The 25,611-nt window shown below is 39.9% G+C and overlaps 1 protein-coding gene across 5 annotated transcripts in view; it reads left to right on the top strand.

The window, feature by feature from the left end:
- Abca3 (ATP binding cassette subfamily A member 3) overlaps positions 1-25,611 on the top strand; it is a 705,605-nt gene that overhangs the window by 376,525 nt on the left and 303,469 nt on the right. For all 5 annotated transcript variants that reach the window (XM_070088958.1, XM_070088966.1, XM_070088973.1 and 2 more), the window contains 2 exons: positions 6,704-6,838; positions 18,533-18,656. In XM_070088958.1, coding sequence (XP_069945059.1) covers positions 6,704-6,838; positions 18,533-18,656 — 259 coding nt within the window. The remainder of the gene's footprint in view (positions 1-6,703; positions 6,839-18,532; positions 18,657-25,611) is intronic.

Genomic DNA, 25,611 nt, shown 5'->3' with positions numbered 1-25,611 from the left:
CGGATGTGTAGAAGGAATTAAAGCAATTTGCCACCTTAGATGTTTCGTGGCATACCTCGTTATCGATAGTGAGTACTATGTTAGACCTATCTACTGGCTTATGGCTATACCCCAACTGTTTTAGTTGTTGCCAGAGTTTTCTGGGGTTATGCTTATACTCTTCAATTTTTGAGCAATAGTGCTTTGCCTTTGCTCCTTTTATAAGTCTTTGCACTCTGTTCCTCACCCTTTGGAATTCATTTAGTGCTGCAATATCCTGTCTGTTTGCTTTAAATCTTTTTAGCAGCTGGTCTCTGAATTTCATATTATCTAATATCTCAGTAGTCATCCAGGGTTCAGTTCTTCGTTTAATCCTAGCCTCTTTAACTGGTGCAATATTATCAAGGATGGTACTGAATATTGTTTTGAATTTTTCCCAGGCATCATTTACGTCCGTGCAACTTGTTATCACTGTCCTGTCACAATTGTGTAGCCTATTTACCAGTGTTTCTTTACTGTAGTTCCTAGTTGACCTCATTTTTATTGTCCTTTGTAGGCCTATCCTATCCCTAATGATTTTCCTAGTGCAGTAAATGATGAAATGATCACTAAGGCCTGTGGTAATGATACCTGACTGACTAATGTTCTCAGAGTGGTTACAAAGTATGTGGTCAATTAGGGTGGCTGAGAACTGTATGATCCGGGTTGGTGTGTTAATTAGTTGAGTGTAACTATTTAAACCTAGAATTTGCTTATACCTTTTGCATAGCCCGTTATTTTGCTGCTGAAAACAGAAATTGAAGTCTCCCAGTATTATTGTCTCGCAATTGTTTTCAAGTCCGGACAATACTCTGGAAAAGTCTAAGAACTGGTCCTTGGAAAAGTCTTGTAAGAACTGGTCCTGGGTGGGAGGGTGGTAACTAGTTCCTACTAAGATGGGTTTGGTCTTGGAAAGCAGCACTTCAAACCATAGAATCTCCAGTTTATTGTTATGTAAATCAGGTCTTGGGTTGTAAACTAAGTCATTTCTAATGTAGGCACATACTCCACCATCCTTTCTGTTCCTATCTAGACGTTTTATATTGTAACCTTCTACAGTGGACCCCCGGTTAACGATTTTAATCCGTGCAAGAGGGCTCATCGTTATGCGAAATAATCGTTATGCGAATCAATTTTCCCCATAAGAAATAATGGAAATAAAATTAATCCGTGCAAGACGCCCAAAAGTATGAAAAAAAATTTTTTTTACCACATGAAATGTTAATTTTAATACACACAAACTGAAAAAGGCATGCACAATTAAATGACACTTACTTTTATTGAAGATCTGGTGATGATTGATGGGATGGGAGGAGGGGAGAGAGTGTGTTAGTGTTTAGAAGGGGAATCCCCTTCCATTAGGACTTGAGGTAGTAAGTCCTTTTCTGGGGTTACTTCCCTTCTTCTTTTAATGCCACTAGGGCCAGCTTCAGAGTCACTGGACTTCTTTCGCACAAGATATCTGTCCATAGTGGCCTGTACCTCTCGTTCCTTTATGACTTGCCTAAAGTGTTTCACAACATTGTCAGTGTAATAATCACCAGCACGGCTTGCAATAGCTGTGTGAGGGTGATTTTCATCCATGAAGGTTTGCACTTCAAGCCACTTTGCACAGATTTCCTTAATCTTTGAAGTAGGCAACTTCTTCAATTTCTCTCTCCCCTTCTCCGAAGCAATTTCCTCAGGTGTGGCCTCTTGCTGTTGAAGTTGATCTAGCAGCTCATCAGTGGTTAGTTCTTCATTGTCCTCCTCCACCAACTCTTCCACATCCTCCCCACTAACCTCCAACCCCAAGGACTTTCCCAATGCCACAATGGATTCCTCAACTGGCACAGGATTCTCAGGGTTAGCCTCAAACCCTTCAAAATCCCTTTTGTCTACACATTCTGGCCACAGTTTCTTCCAAGCAGAGTTCAAGGTCCTCTTTGTCACTTCCTCCCAAGCCTTACCTATAAGGTTTACACAATTGAGGATATTAAAGTGATCTCTCCAAAACTCTCTTAGAGTCAGTTGAGTTTCTGAGGTCATTACAAAGCACCTTTCAAACAGAGCTTTTGTGTACAGTTTCTTGAAGTTGGAAATAACCTGCTGGTCCATGGGCTGCAGGAGAGGAGTGGTATTAGGAGGCAAAAACTTCACCTTAATGAAGCTCATGTCCCCATAAAGTCGCTCTGACACGTCTGTAGGATGACCAGGGGCATTGTCTAACACCAGGAGGCACTTAAGTTCTAATTTCTTTTCAGTTAGGTAATTTTTCACATTGGGGGCAAATGCATGGTGTAACCAGTTATAGAAAAATTCCCTAGTGACCCATGCCTTACTGTTTGCCCTCCACAGCACACACAAATTATCCTTGAGGACATTCTTTTGCCTGAACGCTCTGGGAGTTTCAGAGTGATACACTAATAAAGGCTTCACTTTGCAATCACCAGTAGCATTGGCACACATCAACAAAGTAAGCCTGTCTTTCATAGGCTTATGTCCTGGGAGTGCCTTTTCCTCCTGAGTAATGTAGGTCCTGCTTGGCATTTTCTTCCAGAACAGGCCTGTTTCATCACAATTAAACACTTGTTCAGGTTTCAGTCCTTCAGTTTCTATGTACTCCTTGAATTCCTGCACATATTTTTCAGCCGCTTTGTGGTCCGAACTGGCAGCCTCACCATGCCTTATCACACTATGGATGCCACTACGCTTCTTAAATCTCTCAAACCAACCTTTGCTGGCCTTAAACTCACTCACATCATCACTAGTTGCAGGCATTTTTTTAATTAAATCGTCATGCAACTTCCTAGCCTTTTCACATATGATCGCTTGAGAGACGCTATCTCCTGCTATCTGTTTTTCATTTATCCACACCAATAAGAGTCTCTCAACATCTTCCATCAATTGCGATCTTTGTTTCGAAAACACAGTTGAACCTTTGGCAAGAACAGCTTCCTTGATTGTCTTTCTGGTGCCCACAATAGTAGCGATGGTTGATTGGGGTTTCTTGTACAGCTTGACTAGGTCGGCTATACGCACTCCACTTTCATACTTATCAATTATCTCTTTCTTCATCTCTATAGTAATTCTTACCCTTTGAGGTGTAGGGTTGGCACTAGAAGCTTTCTTGGGGCCCATGGTCACTTATTTTCCAGAAACAGCACCGAAAATACTGTAATAATACGAAATATTCCGAGTGTATGCTTGGATGTTACCGCGGAGGCTGGCTGGTAAACAATGGGACGGAGCGGCACATGTGAGGCTGGCTGAGGGCACATTGGACGCGTCTCGGACGAAAATCGGTATGCGGGTTTTTAATCGGTATGCGGGGCAAAAATTTTGCGATAAAAGTAATCGTTATGCGGAAAAATCGCTATGCGATGCCATCGTTATGCGGGGGTCCACTGTATTTTGACCTCGTCGTCAGTCACCATATCATCCAACCAGGATTCAGAGATGGTTATAACTGCTGCCCCAGTTTTGTTAGCTAGAATCCTAATCTCTGCCAATTTAGGAAGAAGTGATCTTGCGTTGACATGAATAAAGTGAAGGCCTGTTTTCATAAAACAATTATAATCATGAATATATGGCAATGGGTCATATGTATTAAAATTAGGTAATTCAATGCCATCATTGCTAAAGGGTAACTGTGCCAAAGTGCATTTGTTACACACAAAGTGAATTCTGGCACCGTTACTGTACAGGAAGGCCCCACTTATACGGCTGGTTAGGTTCCAGGCTACCGCCGTAAAGCGGAAACCGCCGTAAAGTGGAACACCCTTTCTTTTCCACTTACAAATGCATACAAACACTAGATTACAAGTTTACACTAACATATATTAAGTTAGCAATAGAACCAGGCATCAAAAAACAATAAAAAGTACAATACACACATAGTGCACTCATTACTTACCTTAAAATATTTATAGTCTTAATCTAGGGTGAGACAAGTAGTATTTATTGTAAGAAATCAAGTGTGGTATGTATGGTAGTCAGCCAGGCTACCATACCAGGCCACCCCACCCACATACAATTCTATGATATTTAAGCATCCCAGAGCGATAAAATGTATATACAGTTCACTCATTACTTACCTTAAAATATTTGTAGTCTTAATGTAGGGTCAGGAGTAAGTAAATGAGATAAAACGAATAAATGAGAGAGAGAAAGAATGAGTGCATGAGAGAGTACAGGCGCAGAGTTATGTAAACAAACCAGGTGAAGGTAAGTTTTGTAAACAAACAAAGTGTACACGTCTGGTTTGTGTACAAGTTACATTGTGTACAGGTTGTCTCTACATCGATTCGGTAGAATAAATAAAGAAGAACACTCCCATTCTCATGTAACATCATTTTGAGAAGAAATGATGCTCTGAGTGAAGCTAATGCAAATAAGTCACTCTGACTTTTTTGGGTTATCCTAGGTTCTCTACACATATGTTGTTATGTATGATAATCTATGTAACTGTATTTATGTATACCTGAATAAACTTACTTACATACATACGAAAGGAATAATTTTCTACAGTTACCCCCAGTAACATATTTTCTCTTATGTTAGATTAGAGAAAATGTTATTCTTGGCATCACTTGTACAAGTTATCTGGCTACGACATCTCATATTTATGTTTATTTATTCTATTGTAGGGTGTATTCATCATCTTTTTATGTTATGTATCGTGTTTATTATATAATTTTGAAAAAAATATCATGGATGGATTAATGAAAATGTGTATATTAACGTAATATAGAACATCTAATAAGACTCGGTGATTATTATTATTATTATTATTATTAGCATTTCTAATATGGCGTCACTTGTGCAAGTCGTCTGCTACCACATCTCATATTTATGTTTATTTATTCTATTGTGGGGTGTATTTAACATCTTTTTATGTTATGTATCCTGTTTATTATAAAATTTTGAAAAAATATCATAGATGGATTAATGAAAATGTGTATTTAACGTAATATATGACATACGATGATTATTATTATCATTACTAATATGACGTCTGGAGACATAAGACACTCTTACTGATTTTAATGTGTACCTGCATGCCAGCACAGTATGTAAGTTTATTTAAGTACGGGTATACATAAGTATAATTATCAGAGTATATATAAAATATGAAATAACTTTTAAAAACATTTGAAATTTTGGAGTTTCCAGACAAAATGGAGAGACTTAGTGCTTACTGAGCTCACGAAGAATGTAAACAAACAAGGTGGGGCGCGGTGACCGTATTAGAAAGTCAGGTGGGGGAGCCGTATAGCGAGTTTTCGTCATAATTTGAAATGACCATATTAGCGGAACGCCGTAAAGTGAAACGCCGTAAAGCGGGGCCTTCCTGTAATTGTACATACATCCATCATGCACCCACCCCTTACACATTTTACATAAGGTGCCTTTTCTATTTTTCATGCGTACTTTAGTACAGTGTATGCACCTGTTTGGTTGTGTTTGAGATAATAATGGCTGTATTGTCTCACATTGACCTATGTATGCATTACATATGGAGTTAAGGTCATCATTCCTATCTACTAGACCGTCATTATCACCGTTATTTATCTGTCTGTTTTGAATCTGCACAATAGTTTGAGGTCTTGGATTAATTTGGATATCACCACTTAAGAGGGCTACAATAAGAGCTGTGTGCCACTGTTTTTGTTTGGGTATGCGGTGTTGCCATACCTTGCGGCAATAGTGACATTTACTTTTCTGGTAGGATGGCAACTGTTGGGCTTTTACTGTCCAGGGCGCTGTTACTCCATTCACCTTTTCCAGCCCCCATGACTGATTTCTTTCTTCATGGAATTGAAGAAGAAAGATAAATATAATTATGCCTGCCATTTTCACTCTTTGCTCTTTTACTCATATACAATAATATTTATTTCTCTTTTCCAGTCACCTAGTACACTTAGTATCTGCTTTAGCAATCACCACTGAATTACTAGTAAATTTTCTTCTTCAAAACCCTCTTCACTGCTCACTTTTCCCTTAACTTCACACACCTCTTTCAGTAAACCCCTTATTACACACTCCCCTTCCCGCCTCACTTCACAGTCTGGTTTCACCTATTAACTTCTAACTCCTTTCCATTCTGGTAGACCAGAAAGGTTTAATCAATGGTTTTATCCTTCCAAATCCCCCTCAATTCCATTTATCAGGGGTTGTGTTGTGTTGTTGACTCCTGACCTGGTCTGCTGACTCGGCCATTTTTAAAACACTGAGGGAAGTAAACGCCACCTACAACCTGATGTTCCTTGAGTTTATAGATATATTTGGTGTTTTCTGCTATGATTCTTTCACTGTACACTGGTCAGCTGAATATAGGTCAGCTACTAAAACATTAACCTTTGCTGTTTAACTATCCAGGGGACGGCAAGATATAGGAGCAGCCTTGTTGCTGCTTGCTGCGGCTGCAGCTGTGCTTATAATGTTTGTCAGTTTTTCTTCTAGCAAGGCATCCATGTTAATACGTACCTTAAATTGGTACTGGGTTTTGTAGGTGCCAATTTGCCAGTTTTAGAAATCAGCTTGTGATAATGGTTTTTGTGTGATGACCTGTGAACACTTCTTCAGATCAGCCTCAAACCTTGAACACTGATAATGGAGGGTCACAGTCAAGAACAAGATCAGGAGATTGCAATGCTGTACAAAGAAGGCAAATGTTTAGTAAATATTATTTCTTGCTTTTCAGAGAAGTTACTGGCTTGGGAGACATGCAGACAATGTACATCATATTGTAATGAACCCCGCTGCACAGAATTCTGGATTCTTTGAGGAGGAACCACATGGAAAACATGCTGGTGTGCAAGTTGAAGGTCTTACCAAGGTTAGAAAGTTATGTTTTGTTGTATTTAAATAACTACAACTCTATCAAAAAAGATAAATTTATTTCTTTGTACAACTATGTATCATGTCCAAATAAAAATAAATAAATAAATAAATAAATAAATTAATAAATTAGACGTAAGACAGAGAGTAGGATTGCAGATGAGCAAGGAGGCTTTAGAGTGGGCTGTCTCCCACTGAGGCAGGGTGACCCAAAAAGAAAGAAAATCCCCCAAAAGAAAATACTTTCATCATCATTCAACGCTTTCACCTCACTCACACATAATCACATATTTTAGAGGTACAGAGGTACATAATTGGTCCAGGGACTGGACTCCAAAGTTTTGATAGCTGAACAAGTTACAGAGGTAATTTTTTTTATTTTTTATTATCACACTGGCCGATTCCCACCAAGGCAGGGTGGCCCGAAAAAGAAAAACTTTCACCATCATTCACTCCATCACTGTCTTGCCAGAAGGGTGCTCTACACTACAGTTTTTAAACTGCAACATTAACACCCCTCCTTCAGAGTGCAGGCACTGTACTTCCCATCTCTAGGACTCAAGTCCGGCCTGCCGGTTTCCCTGAATCCCTTCATAAATGTTACTTTGCTCACACTCCAACAGCACGTCAAGTATTAAAAACCATTTGTCTCCATTCACTCCTATCAAACACGCTCACGCATGCCTGCTGGAAGTCCAAGCCCCTCGCACACAAAACCTCCTTTACCCCCTCCCTCCAACCCTTCCTAGGCCGACCCCTACCCCGCCTTCCTTCCACTACAGACTGATACACTCTTGAAGTCATTCTGTTTCGCTCCATTCTCTCTACATGTCCGAACCACCTCAACAACCCTTCCTCAGCCCTCTGGACAACAGTTTTGGTAATCCCGCACCTCCTCCTAACTTCCAAACTACGAATTCTCTGCATTATATTCACACCACACATTGCCCTCAGACATGACATCTCCACTGCCTCCAGCCTTCTCCTCGCTGCAACATTCATCACTCACGCTTCACACCCATATAAGAGCGTTGGTAAAACTCACAATTTACAAAGGTAATGAACTCACAATTTACAAAGGTAATGAACTCACAATTTACAAAGGTAATGAACTCCAGGTAGGTCTGGTCACAATCATGACAAGTTACAAAGGTATTTACAGATTACAGAGCTACATAATGGGTCCAGGGACTGGGCCCCCAAAGTTTTGATAGCTGAACTAGGTACAAAGGTAATGAGCTCACAAGTTACGAAGGTAATGAATTCTGTAAGAATGGTTACTTATGTTTATACATGGCTACAATCATGAACAAATTATAGAGTAATGAGCAATTCACACTTCCACACCCGGTCACAACTGTAATGAGTTATATGTGAACAGTATTTAGATAAAAGTAGGGAAGTTTTTATTGTATTTATGGATTTAGAAGAGGCATATGATAGTGGATAGGGAAGCAGTGTGGCAGATGTTGCAAGTATATATTAAATGCTGTAAAGAGTTTTATGAGGGTAGTGAGGCTCAGGTTAGGGTATGTAGGAGAGAGGGAGATTACTTCCCGGTAAAAGTATTCAAATTCAAATTCAAAGTTTATTCTCTATAAGGATTACAATGCTGAGTTTACAGAAATTTGGTTATTGTTTGGTTTACATGTTGTAAAATTGTGATTACAGAGTGTACCACTAGAACGCTTAGCATGGCTAGGCATTTCGGGCATACTTAGTTTTATTCTTAATTGTAAAATATTACAAATTATGACGTAAGTTGGTATTATGGCTAAGTGACTAAATACTAGTTTGTGAGTTTAGCAATGTGAATGCTTTTGTTTTGGCACAGTACATAGTTTCAGTATTGGAGTATCACAGGATTCATTATTTTAAGACTGAGATTAATATTTCTGTAGGTCTTAGACGGATGTGTAATGTTACCATGGTTGTTTAATATATTTATAGATGGGGTTGTAAAAGAAGTAAATGCTAGGGTGTTCGGGAGAGGGGTGGGATTAAATTATGGGGAATCAAATACGAATGGGAGTTGACACAGTTACTTTTTGCTGATGATACTGTGCTTATGGGAGATTCTAAAGAAAAGTTGCAGAGGTTAGTGGACAAGTTTGGGAGGGTGTGTAAAGGTAGAAAGTTGAGAGTGAACATAGATAAGAGTAAGGTGATGAGGGTATCAAATGATTTAGATAAAGAAAAATTGGATATCACATTGGAGAGAGGGAGTACGGAAGAAATGAACGTTTTCAGATATTTGGGAGTTGACCTGTCAGCAGATGGGTTTATGAAGGATGAGGTTAACCATAGAATTGATGAAGGAAAAAAGGTGAGGGGGTGCATTGAGGTATCTGTGGAGACAAAAAAACGTTATCCATGGAGGCAAAGAAGGGAATGTATGAAAGTATAGTGGTACCAACACTCTTATATGGGTGTGAAGTTTGGGTTGCAAATGCTGCAGCGAGGAGGTGGCTGGAGGCAGTTGAGATGTTCTGTCTAAGGGTAATGTGTGGTGTAAATATTATTAAGAGAATTCAGAGGGGTTTGGGATATTGGCAGTTTGGAGGGGTGTGTTATGTATCTTTATATAAGTTTCTAAACTGTTGTATCTGGGTGCCTCTACAAAGACAGTTGTTATGTGTGATTGAGGTGAAAGTGTTGAATGATGGTAAAAGTATTTTCTTTTTGGGGATTTTCTTTGTTTTTGGGTCACCCTGCCTCGGTGGGAGACGGCCGACTTGTTGAAAAAAAAAAATCTATAATAATGTAATTAAAGCATCCCACAGCAATTATTATTAGTATTATTATTCTTGCTATTGACATACCTTGTTCACTGAGTTTAATCATTTCTAAGTTTGGATTTAAAGTAAGAGGCTTACATTTGTTTTTTCTCACAACTACCCTTGGGTACAGTCGTAAATGAGAGAACAAGAAAACGAGAGGACAAGTAAACGAGAGAGAACGAGTAAATGAGAGAGAACGAGTAAACGAGAGAGAGCTAGTAAATTAGCGAGACACGGAACTCATGGAGATTGTAAACAAACCAAGAGTGAATGGGTTGTGGATGGTTAGGTAAATGCATATTAATACCTGTCTTACTTGCTGTTGATTATTTTTATTTTTATTAACACATCGGCCGTTTCCCAAAACAACCAAGACAACAGTGCATTAGTGTTCGCAATAAAGCTAACAGAATTCTTGGCTTCATATCTAGAAGTATAAATAATAGAAGTCCTCAGGTTGTTCTTCAACTCTATATATCTTTGGTTAGGCCTCATTTAGACTGCTGCTCAGTTCTGGTCACCGTATTACAGAATGGATATAAATGCTCTGGAAAACGTATAGAGGAGGATGACAAAGATGATCCCATGTATCAGAAATTTTCCCTATGAGGATAGACTGAGGGCCCTGAATCTGCACTCTCTCGAAAGGCGTAGAATTAGGGGGGATATGATCGAGGTGTATAAATGGAAAACAGAAATCAATAAAGGGGATGTAAACAGTGTGCTGAAAATTTCCAGCCAAGACAGGACTCACAACAATGGTTTCAAGTTGAAAAAATTCAGATTCAGAAAGGATATAGGAAAGCACTGGTTTGGTAATAGAGTTGTGGATGAGTGGAACAAACTCCCGAGTACAGTTATTCAGGCTAAAACGTTGTGTAGTTTTAAAAATAGGTTAGATAAATACATGAGTGGGTGTGGGTGGGTGTGAATTGGACCTGACTAGATTGTGCTGCTGGGTCTGGTGCAATGCTCCATCCTTGAGTGGAGATGATCAGACTGGGTGGGTCATTGGGCTAATCCAGAGGGGGGGGGGGGATTGGTCTAATCCGGGGGGGGGGACATGGACCTGCTCCGCATGTGTCAGTAGGCCTGTTGCAGTGTTCCTTCTTTCTTATGTTCTTAAGGCAGGGTGGCCCAAAAAAGAAAAACTTTCATCATCATTCACTCCATCACTGACTTGCCAGAGGCATGCCTACACTGCAGTTATAAAACTGCAACATTAACACCCCTCCTTCAGAGTGCAGACACTGTACTTCCCATCTCCAGAACTCAAGTCCGACCTACCAGTTTCCCTGAATCCCTTCATAAATGTTACCTTGCTTACACTCCAACAGCACATCAAGTCCTAAAAACCATTTGTCTTAATTCGCTTCTAACACGCTCACGCATGCTTGCTGGAAGTCCAAGTCCCTCGCACACAAAACCTTCTTTACCCCCTCTCTCCAACCTTTCCTAGGCTGACCCCCACCCCGCCTTCCCTCCACTACAGATTTGTATACTCTCGAAGTCATTCTATTTCGTTCCACTCTCTCTACATGTCCAGACCATCTCAATAACACCTCCTCAGCCCTCTGGATAATAGTTTAGGTAATATGTGTTGATATGTGTTTATTATAAGTTGTACGTTGGTAGACAGCAATCACTCGGGGGGTGGGGGGGGAGTACTACCGTCCTGCCAAGTGAGTGTGAAATGAAAGCCTGTAATTGTTTTACATGATGGTAGGATTGCTGGTGTCTTTTGTCTGTCTCATAAATATGCAAGATTACAGGTATGTCTTGCTACTTCTACTTACACTTAGGTCACACTACACATACATGTACATGTTTATTTATACACACTCATCTGAGTTTTCTTTGATTTTATCTTAATAGGTCTTGGTCTTATTACTTTTCCTTTTATATCCATGGGGAAGTGGAATAAGAATCTTTCCTCCATAAGCCATACGTGTTGTAAAATTCAACTAAAATGCCGGGAACAATGGGCTAGTAACTCCTTTTCCTGTAATAATTACTAAAAAGAATAAGAAGAAGAAAATTGTTAAAGTGGGAAGTCTGAATGTGCATGGATGTTGTGCAAATGATAAGAAAGAGATGATTGTGGATGTTATGAATGAGAAGAAGCTAAATGTCCTGGCTTTAAGTAAAACAAAGCTGAAGGGGGTGGGAGAGTTTCAGTGGAGAGGAATAAATGGGATTAGGTCAGGGGCTTCAAATAGAGTTAGAGCTAAAGAAGGAGTAGCAATAATGTTGAAGGATAAGTTATGACAGGAAAAGGACTATAAATGTATCAATTCAAGGATTATGTGGAGTAAAATAAAGGTTGGATGTGAAAAGTGGGTTATAGTAAGCGTATATGCACCTGGAGAAGAGAGAAGTGTAGAGGAGAGAGAGAGATTTTGGGAAATGTTGAGTGAATACATGGGGAGTTTTGAACCAAGTGGAGAGTAATGGTGGTTGGGGATTTCAATGCTAAAGTGGGCAAAAATGTTGTGGAGGGAGTATTAGGTAAATTTGGGGTGCTAGGGGCAAATGAAAATTGGGAGCATGTAATTGAGCTATGTGTAGAAAGAGGTTTGGTAATAAGTAATGCATATTTTATGAAGAAGAGGATAAATAAATATACAAGGTATGATATAACTTGTTAGATTATGTATTGGAGGATAAAAGGTTGATGGGTAGGCTCCAGGATGTACACGTTTGTAGAGGGGCAACTGATATATCGGATCATTATTTAGTTGTAGCTACAGTTAGAGTAAGGGGTAGATGGGAAAAGAGGAAAATAGCAACAAGTAAGAGGGAGGTGAAAATGTATAAACTAAGGGAGGAGGAAGTTTGGGTGAGATATAAGCAACTATTGGCAGAAAGGTGGGGTGGTACAAGTATGAGTAGTGGGGGGGGGTTGAAGAGGGTTGGAATAGTTTTCAAAATGCAGTATTAGAATGTGGGGCAGAAGTATGTTGTTATAGGAGGGTGGGTGCAGGAGGAAAGAGGAATAATTGGTGGAATGAAGAAGTAAAGGGTGTGATAAAAGAGAAAAGGGTAGCTTATTAGAGGTTTTTACAAAGCAGAAGTGCTATAAGAAGAGTAGAGTACAGTGGACCCCCGCTTAACGATCACCTCCCAATGCGACCAATTATGTAAGTGTATTTATGTAAGTGCGTTTGTACGTGTATGTTTGGGGGTCTGAAATGGACTAATGTACTTCACAATATTCCTTATGGGAACAAATTTGGTCAGTACTGGCACCTGAACATACTTCTGGAATGAAAAAATATTGTTAATCAGGGGTCCACTGTAGTGTGTATATGGAAAGTAAAAGAAAGGTGAAGAGAGTGGTGAGAGAGTGCAAAAGGAGAGCAGATGATAGAGTGGGAGAGGCACTGTCAAGAAATTTTAATGAAAATAAGAAAAAATTTTGGAGTGAGTTAAACAAGTTAAGAAAGCCTAGAGAACGAATGGATTTGTCAATTAAAAACAGAGTAGTGGAGTTAGTAGATGGGGAGATGGAGGTTTTGGGTAGATGGCGAGAATATTTTGAGGAACTTTTAAATGTCGAGGAAGAAAGGGAAGCGGTAATTTCATACACTGGCCAGGGAGGTATACCATCTTTTAGGAGTGAAGAAGAGCAGGATGTGAGTGTGGGGGAGGTGCGTGAGGCATTACGTAAAATGAAAGGGGGTAAAGTAGCTGCAACTGACGGGATCATGACAGAAATGTTAAAAGCAGGGGTGATATAGTGTTGGAATGGTTGGTATTTTTGTTTAACCCGTAAACAGTTCAAACGTATATATACGTTTTTACCGCTAGTGCCCCAAACGTATATATACGTTTTTTTTTTGTCATACATTCAACATTGCCACGATGAGCCTGAGTTGCCTAGACATGAGAGAATGGGTGTGTGCACCACTGTGTGCCATATTAAAATAATTGGGGATGCCTGGGTACCATATGCTTTTTTTTTCCTATTAAAAAAAAAAGATTTTTTTTTCTCAAAAAAGTTGGGGCACTACAGTAGAGAACGTATATATACGTTTGCACCGTTTACGGGTTATTAAATGTATGAAAGACTAGAAGGTGCCTAGGGATTGGTGGAATAAGTAAGTAAGTAAGTAAGTAAGTTTATTCAGGTATACACAAATACAGTTACATAGAATTATCATACATAGCAGCATATGTGTAGAGAACCTAGGATAACCCAAAAAAGTCAGACAGAGTGACTTATTTCCATTGGGGTTCCATTGGAGAGCATGTATAGTCCCTTTATATAAAGGGAAGGGGGCCAAAAGAGATTCTAAAAACTGTAGAGGAATAAGTTTACTCAGTGTACCAGGAAAAGTGTACGGTAGGGTTATAATTGAAAGAATTAGAGGTATGACGGAATGTAGGATTGCAGATGAGCAAGGAGGTTTCAGAGTGGGTAGGGGACGTGTAGTTCAAGTGTTTACTTTGAAGCATATATGTGAACAGTATTTAGATAAAGGTAGGGAAGTTTTTATTGCATTTATGGATTTAGAAAAGTCATGTGATAGAATGGATAGGGGAGCAATGTGGCAGATGTTGCAAGTACAGTGGACCCTCAACCAATGATGGCATCTATTAACGATAAATCCGACCAGCGATACATTTTAACGCAAAAATTTTGCCTCGACTAGCGCTAAAAAACTCGACCAACACTATTCGTTCCGTCTGAGACGCGTCCACTTCTGGCCAGTGTTTACAAGCCAGCCAGCCACTGAGGTCGCTTCCAAGCATACAATCGGAACATTTCATATTATCACAGCCTTTTTAGTGATTGCACCTGCAAAATAAGTCACCGTGGGCCCCAAGAAAGCTTCTAGTGCCAACCCTACAGCAGAAAGGGTGAGAATTACTATGGATATAAAGAAAGAGATCATTGCTAAGTATGAAAGTGGAGTGCGTGTCTCTGAGCTGGCCAGGTTGTACACAAAACCCCAATGAACCATCGCTACTATTGTGGCCAAGAAAACGGCAATCAAGGAAGCCGTTCTTGCCAAAGGTGCAACTATGTTTTCGAATCTGAGATCGCAAGTGATAGATGTTGAGAGACTGTTATTCGTGTGGATAAACGAAAAACAGATTGCAGGAGATAGCATCTCTCAAGCGATCATATGTGAAAAGGCTAGGAAGTTGCATGAGGATTTAATTAGAAAAATGCCAGCAACTGGTGGGGATGTGAGTGAATTTAAGGCCAGCAAAGGTTGGTTTGAGAGATTTAAGAATCGTAGTGGCATACATAGTGTGATAAGCCATGGTGAGGTTGCCAGTTTGGACCAAAAAGCAGCTAAAAAAATATGTGCAGGAATTCAAGGAGTACATAGACACTGAAGAATTGAAACCTGAACAAGTGTTTAATTGTGACACTGACAATGTTGTGAAACACTTGAGGAATGTCATAAAGGAACGGGAGGTACAGGCCTCTCTGGACAGATATGTTGTGCGACAGAGGTCCAGTGACTCTCAAGCTGGTCCTAGTGGCATTAAAAGAAGAAGGGAAGTAACCCCGAAAAAGGACTTGCCACCTCAAGTCCTAATGGAAGGGGATTCCCCTTCTAAACACTAACACCATCAACACTACTCCCTCCTCCCATCCCATCAATCATCACCAGATCTTCAATAAAGGTAAGTGTCATGTAACTGTGCATGTCTTCTTCAGTTTGTGTGTATTGAAATTAATATTTCATGTGGTAAAATTTTTTTTTTCAATACTTTTGGGTGTCCTGCATGGATTAATTTGATTTCCATTATTTCTTATGGGGAAAATTAACTCGACTAACGATAATTTTGATTAACGATGAGCTCTCAGGAACGGATTAATATCGCTGGTCGAGGGTCCACTGTATATGGAATAGGTGGTAAGTTACTAAATGGTGTAGAGTTTTTATGAGGTTAGTGAGGCTCAGGTTAGGGTATGTAGAAGAGAGGGAGACTACTTCCCAGTAAAAGTAGGTCTTAGACAGGGATGTGTAATGTCTCCATGGTTGTTTAATATATTTATAGATGGGGTTGTAAAAGAAGTAAATGCTAGGGTGTTCAGGAGAGGGGTGGGATTAAATTATGGGGAACCAAATACAAAATGGGAATTGACACAGTTGCTTTTTGCTGATGATACTGTGCTTATGAGAGATTCTAAAGAAAAATTGCAAAGGTTAGTGGATGAGTTTGAGAGTGTGTGTAAAGGTAGAAAGTTGAAAGTGAACATAGGAAAGAGTATGGTGATGAGGGTATCAAATGATTTAGATAAAGAAAAATTGGATATCAAATTGGGGAGGAGGAATATGGAAGAAGTGAATGTTTCCAGATATTTGGGAGTTGACGTGTCGGATTTATGAAGGATGAGGTAAATCATAGAATTGATGAGTGAAAAAAGGTGAGTGGTGCATTGAGGTATATGTGGAGACAAAAAACGTTATCTATGGAGGCAAAGAAGGGAATGTATGAAAGTATAGTAGTACCAACAATCTTATATGGGTGTGAAGCTTGGGTTGTGAATGCAGCAGCGAGGAGGCGGTTGGAGGCAGTGGAGATGGCCTGTCTATGGGCAATGTGTGGTGTAAATATTATGCAGAAAATTCGGAGTGTGGAAATTAGGAAAAGGTGTGGAGTTAATAAAAGTATTAGTCAGAGGGCTGAAGAGGGGTTGTTGAGGTGGTTTGGTCATTTAGAGAGAATGGATCAAAGTAGAATGACATGGAAAGCATATAAATCTATAGGGGAAGGAAGGAGGGGTAGGGGTTGTCCTCGAAAGGGTTGGAGAGAGGGGGTAAAGGAGGTTTTGTGGGCAAGGGGCTTGGACTTCCAGCAAGCGTGCGTGAGCATGTTAGATAGGAGTGAATGGAGACGAATGGTACTTGGGACCTGACGGTCTGTTGGAGTGTGAGCAGGGTAATATTTAGTGAAGGGATTCAGGGAAACCGGTTATTTTCATATAGTCGGACTTGAGTCCTGGAAATGGGAAGTACAATGTCTGCACTTTAAAGGAGGGGTTTGGGATATTGGCAGTTTGGAGGGATATGTTGTGTATCTTTATATGTGTATGCTTCTAAACTGTTGTATTCTGAGCACTGCTGCAAAAACAGTGAAAATGTGTGAGTGTGGTGAAAATGTTGAATGATGATGAAAGTATTTTCTTTTTGGGGATTTTCTTTCTTTTTTGGGTCACCCTGCCTCGGTGGGAGACGGCCGACTTGTTGAAAAAAAAAAAAATCTATTATAAAAAGAACTAAACCCACAAGGGTCGTGAATTGCTATACATAAAGGCATACGAAAATAATATTTTTCTACAGTTACCTCCCAGTGTTTGACTAGAGATATCGCAATTCTTCCGATACTACCTACATAGCTGCTTTGTAAACAAATATCATTATTTATTTTTATTATCACACTGGCCGATTCCCACCAAGGCAGGGTGGCCCGAAAAAGAAAAACTTTCACCATTATTCACTCCATCACTGTCTTGCCAGAAGGGTGCTTTACACTACAGTTTTTAAACTGCAACATTAACACCCCTCCTTCAGAGTGCAGGCACTGTACTTCCCATCTCCAGGACTCAAGTCCGGCCTGCCGGTTTCCCTGAACCCCTTCATAAATGTTACTTTGCTCACACTCCAACAGCACGTCAAGTATTAAAAACCATTTGTCTCCATTCACTCCTATCAAACACGCTCACGCATGCCTGCTGGAAGTCCAAGCCCCTCGCACACAAAACCTCCTTTACCCCCTCCCTCCAACCTTTCCTAGGCCGACCCCTACCCCGCCTTCCTTCCACTACAGACTGATACACTCTTGAAGTTATTCTGTTTCGCTCCATTCTCTCCACATGTCAGAACCACCTCAACAACACTTCCTCAGCCCTCTGGACAACAGTTTTGGTAATCCCGCACCTCCTCCTAACTTCCAAACTACGAATTCTCTGCATTATATTCACACCACACATTGCTCTCAGACATGACATCTCCACTGCCTCCAGCCTTCTCCTCGCTGCAACATTCATCACCCATGCTTCACACCCATATAAGAGCGTTGGTAAAACTATACTCTCATACATTCCCCTCTTTGCCTCCAAGGACAAAGTTCTTTGTCTCCACAGACTCCTAAGTGCACCACTCACCCTTTTCCCCTCATCAATTCTATGATTCACCTCATCTTTCATAGACCCATCCGCTGACACGTCCACTCCCAAATATCTGAATACATTCACCTCCTCCATACTCTCTCCCTATATCATATTTACATCAATTATTATTCTGAGTGTATGTATCATGTTTATATGCTATGTAATGAGTTTCATATATAATTTTGAGGAAAATATCATAGATGGATTAATGAAAATGCCTATATTGATGTAAAATAAGACATTTAGTGTGCCCAAGAGTGATTATTATTACATAGTATTGGCGTCATGAGTAGAGAGAGACTTAGCGATTTTAATGTGTACCTGCACACCAGCACAGTGTGTAAGTATATTTAGGTACAGGTACACGTAAGTATAATTATCAGAGTACATATAAAATATGCAGTAACTTTAAAACACTTGAAATTTTGGAAAGTTTCCTGACATAATAGATGTGGTCACGGAAAATGTAAACAAACCGGGTGGGGGCGCCGTATTTAAAAGACCACTTGCCATATAGCAAATTTTGGTCATAATTTGACATCGCCGAATTAGCAGAACGCCGTAAGTGGGGCCTTACTGTACTGTACATTGTTTGGAATGCTAATGTTATATTAATGTTGTAGTTTGACCTTATTTCATTTATCCAGTAGCCATGAATATTTATATGAATGTGATATTTGCAGAGACATCGTGAATGCATCCCCTCCCACTTATGCCAAATTTGTACTGTAAAGGCAAAAATATTTATTAGATATTTATTTATCCAATCTTGCAGGTCTTCACACCTACTAATAAGATTGCAGTAAACAACATGTTCCTGAATATGTATGATGGCCAGATAACTGTGTTGTTGGGCCATAATGGAGCTGGCAAGACAACGACAATGTCCATGTTAACAGGTGAGAGTTGCTTTCTAAATATGTATATGTACTCACCAAGTTGTGTTTGAAGGGGTTGAGACTCAGCTCTGGCCTTTTGGGGCTTTTTCATACTATCTGCTTGTTAAGCTGTTTTGTGTTTGATCCCACCATTGCCTCATCCAAGACATTCTACTTTTTGACTAGCCTTATACTAAAGAAATACTTCCTTACATTCTTGTGACTCGTTTGTTTTCATCTTCCACCTGTCTCTCCTAGATCCTGGTCCTCTTAAATCAAATATTCTGTCCCTACCTGCCCTCTGTATCCCTTTCAGGATTGTGTACCTCACAGATATGTCTTACTTTGTTGTTCTCTCGGCCAGGGTCAACAGGTTCAATTCCTTCAACTTCTTCTCTAGTACATCTTACTTCTGGTAACAGCTGTGTCACAAACCTTTCAATCTTTATGAGTTTCTTCACATGCTTTATCAAGTGTTGGCTCCATGCTGGTTGCAGGGGTTGAGTCACAGCTCCTGGCTCCACTTCTGCTGGTCTCTACTAGGTCCACTCTCTCCTGTCTCCGAGAGTCTTATCATACCTCTTTTTAAAGCTATGTATGGATACTGCCTCTACTACTTCACTCTCCAGATTGTTCCATGTCCTGACAACTCTAAGGCAGAAGAAGTACTTCCTAACATCCCTATGATTCATCTGAGTTTTCAACTTCCAGTTGTGTCCCCTTGTTCCTTTATCCCATCTCAGAAACATTCTCTCCCTATCCACCTTGTCAATTCCTCTCAGTATGTTTTACATCATTATCGTGTCCCCCGTATCCTCCACTGTCATCGGGTTTAGTTCCCTGAACCTCTCGTCATAGGGCATACCGCTTAGCTCCAGGATTAGTCTTCTTACAAACTTCTGCGTTTTCTCTAATTTCTTGATGTGTTTGACCAGGTGTGGGTTCCATACTAGTGCTGCATACTGTAGTATGGGCCTGATGTACACAGTGTCATGAATGACTCCTTACTTAGATGTTGAAATGCAATTCTCAGGTTTGTCTGATGCTTATATGATGCAGCAGTGTGTATATGTGTATGTGTGTGCATGCATGTGCATTCATAAATAGCAAAAAGGCACAATACCATCACTGGAACAATACAAAAATAACCCGCACATAGGAAAGAGGAACTTACGACGACATTTCAGTCCGACTTGGACCATTTACAAAGCCACACTAACAAAAAGGAGAGAAGGAGGGAGTATATATAGGCCGGCAGACAGGGATGGGACAAGAGAGGTAGTAGGAAAGGAAGAAAGTAGTGCTAGAGGTAGTAGTTGTAGTAGTGGAGTCAGTCAAAGACTAAGAAAGAGGGTTTTGGGTTAGATTGTTTAATTGCATTGGGGTTGTATTGGTTGAGGTCCTTCTGTATGTGGTTCTGAGGAAGGTTGTATTTGCTCTTCCTTCTGAGTCTGGATTCTCCTGCTTACCTCCATCTTTGCCTCTCTTTTCTCCTTGCATCTTTGTACCCTCTCTTTCAATTTCTGCCTTTCTTCTACTGTTCTGTCGCAGTCGAGGTACACCCTCTGGTACGCTAATGTGTCCCTTAGTCGTGCCTTCTCTTGCAGGATCCTATTTTGAGCAAATTCTGCCTTGAAAATCACTTTGACTGGCCATTTTTTTCTCTTGCTAACCCCCCTACTCAGAAAATTTGTCAGCTGGGTCATGTCGTCCTCTCCTATTGCTTTGATGATACTTTCAATTGCTTTTTTCTTCCTCTTGTATATGTGTATGTGTGTGTGCATGTGTACATGTGTGTATGTGCATATGTACATTGTGTATATGCATGTGTATATGTGTGTACTCACCTGATTGTGTTGCAGGGGTCGAGACTCGGCTCCTGGCCCTGCCTCTTCACTGGTCACTACTAGGTTCTCTCTCTCCCTGCTCCATGAGCTTTATCATACCTCGTCTTAAAACTATGTATGGTTCCTGCCTCCACTACATCACTTACAAGACTATTCCACTTCCTGACAACTCTGTGACTGACGAAATACTTCCTAACATCCCTTTGACTCATCTGAGTCTTCAACTTCCAATTGTGACCCCTTGTTTCTGTGTCTACTCTCTCTAGAACATCAGGTCTCTGTCCACCTTATCTATTCCTCGCAGTATTTTGTATGTCGCTATCGTGTCTCCCCTAACCCTCCTGTCCTTCAGTGTAATCGGGCTGATTTTCTTTAACCTTCCTTCTTAGGACATTCCCCTTACCTCTGGAACTAGCCTTGTTGCAAACTTTTGCGTTTTCTCTAATTTCTTGACATGCTTGACAAAGTGTGGGTTCCAAACTGGTGCTGCATACTCCAGTATAGTCCTGACGTACATGGTGTACAGAGTCTTGAACGATTCCTTACTGAGGTATCGGAATGCTATTCTCAGGTTTGCCAGGTGCCCTTATGCTGCAGCAGCTATCTGATTGATGTGTGCTTCCAGAAACGTGCTCGGTGTTATACTCACCCCCAAGACCTTTCTCCTTGTGTGAGGTTTGCAGTCTTTGGCCACCTAGCCTATACTCTGTCTGTGGTCTTTGCCCTTCCCTGATCTTCATGACTTTGCATTTGGCAGGGTTAAATTTGATGAGCCAGTTGCTAGACCATGCACCTGTCCAGGTCAATTTGTAGTCCAGCTTGATCCTCATCTGATTTAATTCTCCTCATTGCTATAGCTCATTCTAGCTCAATACTTAGACTATACCAAAGTCATTATATTAGACCTTAGTGCAATTGCAAGTGAGAGTCTTGTGCTATTTTTAATTTGTATTATTATATTATTAGTTTATACCTAGTTATACTTTAGCTCATTCCAGCACAACACATAGACAACACCAACTCCATTATGTGTATTAGTGACTATACTCTATATGACCAAAATGCTATAGCTATATACTTGTCCAAACTTCCCACCACTACAGATATCAGTACTAGAACTCAACACACAACTCAGGATATAAATAACCATAATTTAAATACCTAGAAGATGATTGATCGCGTTGACCCTGATCTAAACCTCCATAATCTGACACACAGTCAAAACCTATTGGAAAGTAACTGCCTTTACTACACAGCATCACAAGCCAGCACTATCCTAAACAATGCTAAAAGTCTATCAGTACTTAACTACAACATCAGGTCCTTAAGCAAACACTATGATGACCTCCTGGCACTCCTTGAATCACTAAAGACACCCTTCTCCTGCATTATTCTTACTGAGACCTGGCTTAAGCAGGACACAATAGATATCTACCCTCTACCGGGATACACAGCAATCCACAACTGCAGACCATACCAAGTTGGGGGTGGTATTGCAATCTATTACTCTAACCAATTATCTTGTATTAGCACCAATTTCTTTAGTGATGAATATGGAGAATACATTTTTGCTAATTTTACTGTAAAAAACCTTAAGACACCTATAACAATCGGTGCCAATTACCGGATTCCCCACACAAACATCCCAAATTTCAGTGAGAAATTAAAGGCACTAATAACAAACAGACAAATGAATAAGCACCACCTTCTCTTAGCTGGAGACTTCAACATCAACCTTGGCCTACTAGATGATCAGCCTGTAACTGATTTCATCAACAACATGAACAACACACTTCTCATACCAACAATAACTAAACCAACCAGGCTCACTGAAACAAGTGCAACCATAATAGACCACATATGGACCAATATACTAGCCCCCCTTAAATCAGGGATAATCACAGATAGCACTACAGACCACTACCCTACCTTCCTCTTGACAAACATTAGTAAACCACCACTTGAATACAACAAAGTTTCATTTAGACTCCATGATGAGGCCTCAATAAGGAAGTTCACAGCTGACCTAGAGACTGTTGACTGGCCTACAGAATTCTCCAAGGCCAATGGTATTGATGACTGGACAGACATTTTTCTTAACAAATTACTTAGACTATACAACAAACGTCCTATAAAAACGAAACAAATCACAAACAAACGGCTTGGTTGCCCATGGCTAACCAGCACCATTCTGAAATCCATTGATAAGAAACACCAATATGAAAAGCAATATAGACAGGGCTTAATACACAAAGATATTCTTAACCCTTTCAGGGTCCAAGGCCCAAATCTGGAGTCACGCACCAGTGTCCAAGAATTTAAAAAAAAAAAATTTGTTATTTTTTCTTATGAAATCGTAGAGAATCTTTTTGTGAAGGTAATAAAACAAAAAGTACGAAATTTGGTGGAAAATTGACGAAATTATGCTCTCGCGAATTTTGATGTGTCAGCGACATTTACGAATCGGCGATTTTGCCGACTTTGACTCCCATTTTAGGCCAATTACATTATTCCAATCAACCAAATTCTTAGCTATTTCACTAGTATTACTTCTATTCTATCGATTGAGCACAAGAAATCGCCAAGTCAACTGTTTCAACTACAAAATAAAGTGATCGGAAATTGTTAATTTGGCCAATTTAACACAAAGTTCAAAATATTCCAATTTCAAAATAGGGTCCAGAATAAACAATGTAGGCATTCCTGGCACTAAACTAACGTTTCCTCTGTTCATTAGTTATGTTTTGAGGCTTTACAAATAAATTCCATTTTGATTTTTTATTCACATAATGAATTTTTATTCACACCAAAAAATAGAAGATTTACTGTTATGCAATACTGTAATAATTGTATAAATATCATCACCATATTTGTGAATGTATATTAGACCCACCAGCTGACGTGTATTAGACGTGTGAGGTCGTTTGTTTACTCTTGAATATCGGCAAAAATTTAACATTTCCGCTACTTTGAGCTCAGTTTCAAGCCATTTCCAGTGCTAAAACCAATCAAAATCATCTCTATTTCTGTAATATGTCTTCCATTCTATCAAATGAGACCAAGAAATCGCAAATACAACTATAAAAAACATACGAAAAAACTCTGCAAAGTTGCTGTTTTAACCGAATAATCATGATTTAAGTTTTTTTCTCTCATTATACACAGTGTGCTGCAGGATCTGTTTTATGTGGTGCACACATACCACATAGATGTATTCTCTCATATCTAGGCCCAAATGTACCTCTCACAGTTTATCAGAGTGAGCTGAGCTCATGGCGTAGATCTACGGTTTGGACCCTGAACGTAAAGCCGTAGATCTACGGGACGGACCCTGAAAGGGTTAAACACTATTCATCAGTCCTCTCCAAAGTAATAAAGAAAGCCAAACAACTATACTACTCCAGTAGATTCACTGACACAAGAGGAGATATAAAAAAGACCTGGAAAACACTCTCTCAGATTCTAGGGACCCACAAACTGAAAAAAACCAAGAATATTGTCCTAACTAAACCTAATGAAGCACCACTGCATCCCACTGACACAGCTAACAAGATAAATGAATTCTTCTCAACCATAGGATCTAATCTTGCCAATAAAATCCCACATACCAATGCCCATGCTGGGGACTACCTAGATGGGAATTTTCCAAATTCCTTCTATCTTGCACCAACTGAGCCCACGGAAGTCACTGAGATTATAAAGTCACTTAAAAATAACTCAGGTAATCTGTCCCATGTCCCATCATTATTGTACAAGCGAGCGGCCCATGTCCTTTCGCATGCTATTTCATTACTTTTTAACAAGTCACTAGAAACTAGCACCTTCCCGAAACTACTCAAGACGGCAAGGGTTACACCAATACATAAAGGTGGTGGCCCTACAGATTTAAACAACTATAGGCCAATATCAAACTTACCATTGCTATCCAAAATCTTTGAGAAACTCGTGCACAGGAGATTATATTCATTTATAACGGCACAAAACATACTCAACCCCTGCCAATTTGGATTCAGGAAAAATAAAAGCACTAATGATGCAATTATAAAAATGCTAGATCTGCTTTACACAGCATTGGAAAATAAGGAATATCCACTAGGAATTTTTATTGACCTAAGAAAAGCTTTTGACACAGTAGACCACGGCATCCTACTCCACAAACTTGACCATTATGGTATAAGAGGCCATGCGCTTGATATTTCATATCTTACCTTACTAATAGATATCAGTATGTCACCATTAAAGACACAGCATCAACAACATGGCCACTTAATACTGGAGTTCCACAGGGAAGTGTCCTTGGTCCCCTGCTCTTCCTCATATACATCAATGATCTTCCAAACGTATCTCAACACCTGAACCCCATTCTCTTTGCTGAAGACACGACTTATGTCATTTCTCACTCTAATCTTGCCACCCTCAACACCATTGTTAACGAGGAGCTGACCAAAATATCGTCTTGGATGACAGCCAGTAAACTTACGCTTAACACTGACAAAACCTACTACATTATGTTTGGTAGCAGAGCAGGAGATGCGCAAATTAACATTAAGATCGACAACACTCTAATTGCCAGACATAATGAGGGCAAATTCTTAGGCCTATACCTCGACAACAACCTGAATTTCAGCACCCATATCCAACACATAACCAAAAAAGTATCCAAAACGGTTGGGATCCTCTCCAAGATACGATACTACGTGCCACAAACTGTCCTTCTCACACTATACCATTCACTTATATATCCATACCTCACCTTTGCTGTCTGTGCTTGGGGTTCAACTGCAGCAACACACCTAAAGCCAATAATAACCCAACAAAAAGCCGCATTGAGAATAATCACTATATCCCATCCCTGGCAACACACCCCCCCACTCTTCATAGATCTGAACTTACTCCCTGTTCAGTACATCCACACTTACTACTGTGCAATCTACATCTACATGACCTTTCAATAGTAATGTGACCAAGTTTCAATAAGATAGCTCAAAAAACAACTGAGAAAAAAATTATTTACTAATAATCATACATATTGAACAGTAACTTCGTAATGGGACTTGGAGAAGCTCTTTTGGCATTATCTACGCATAAAACAATGCTAAACTGTATTTCTAATGGAGTCCGAACTGTAA

Source organism: Cherax quadricarinatus, chromosome 2 (genome assembly GCF_038502225.1).
Source record: "Cherax quadricarinatus isolate ZL_2023a chromosome 2, ASM3850222v1, whole genome shotgun sequence".
NCBI lineage: Eukaryota > Metazoa > Arthropoda > Malacostraca > Decapoda > Parastacidae > Cherax > Cherax quadricarinatus.
This window is presented reverse-complemented; position numbering and strand designations above follow the sequence as displayed.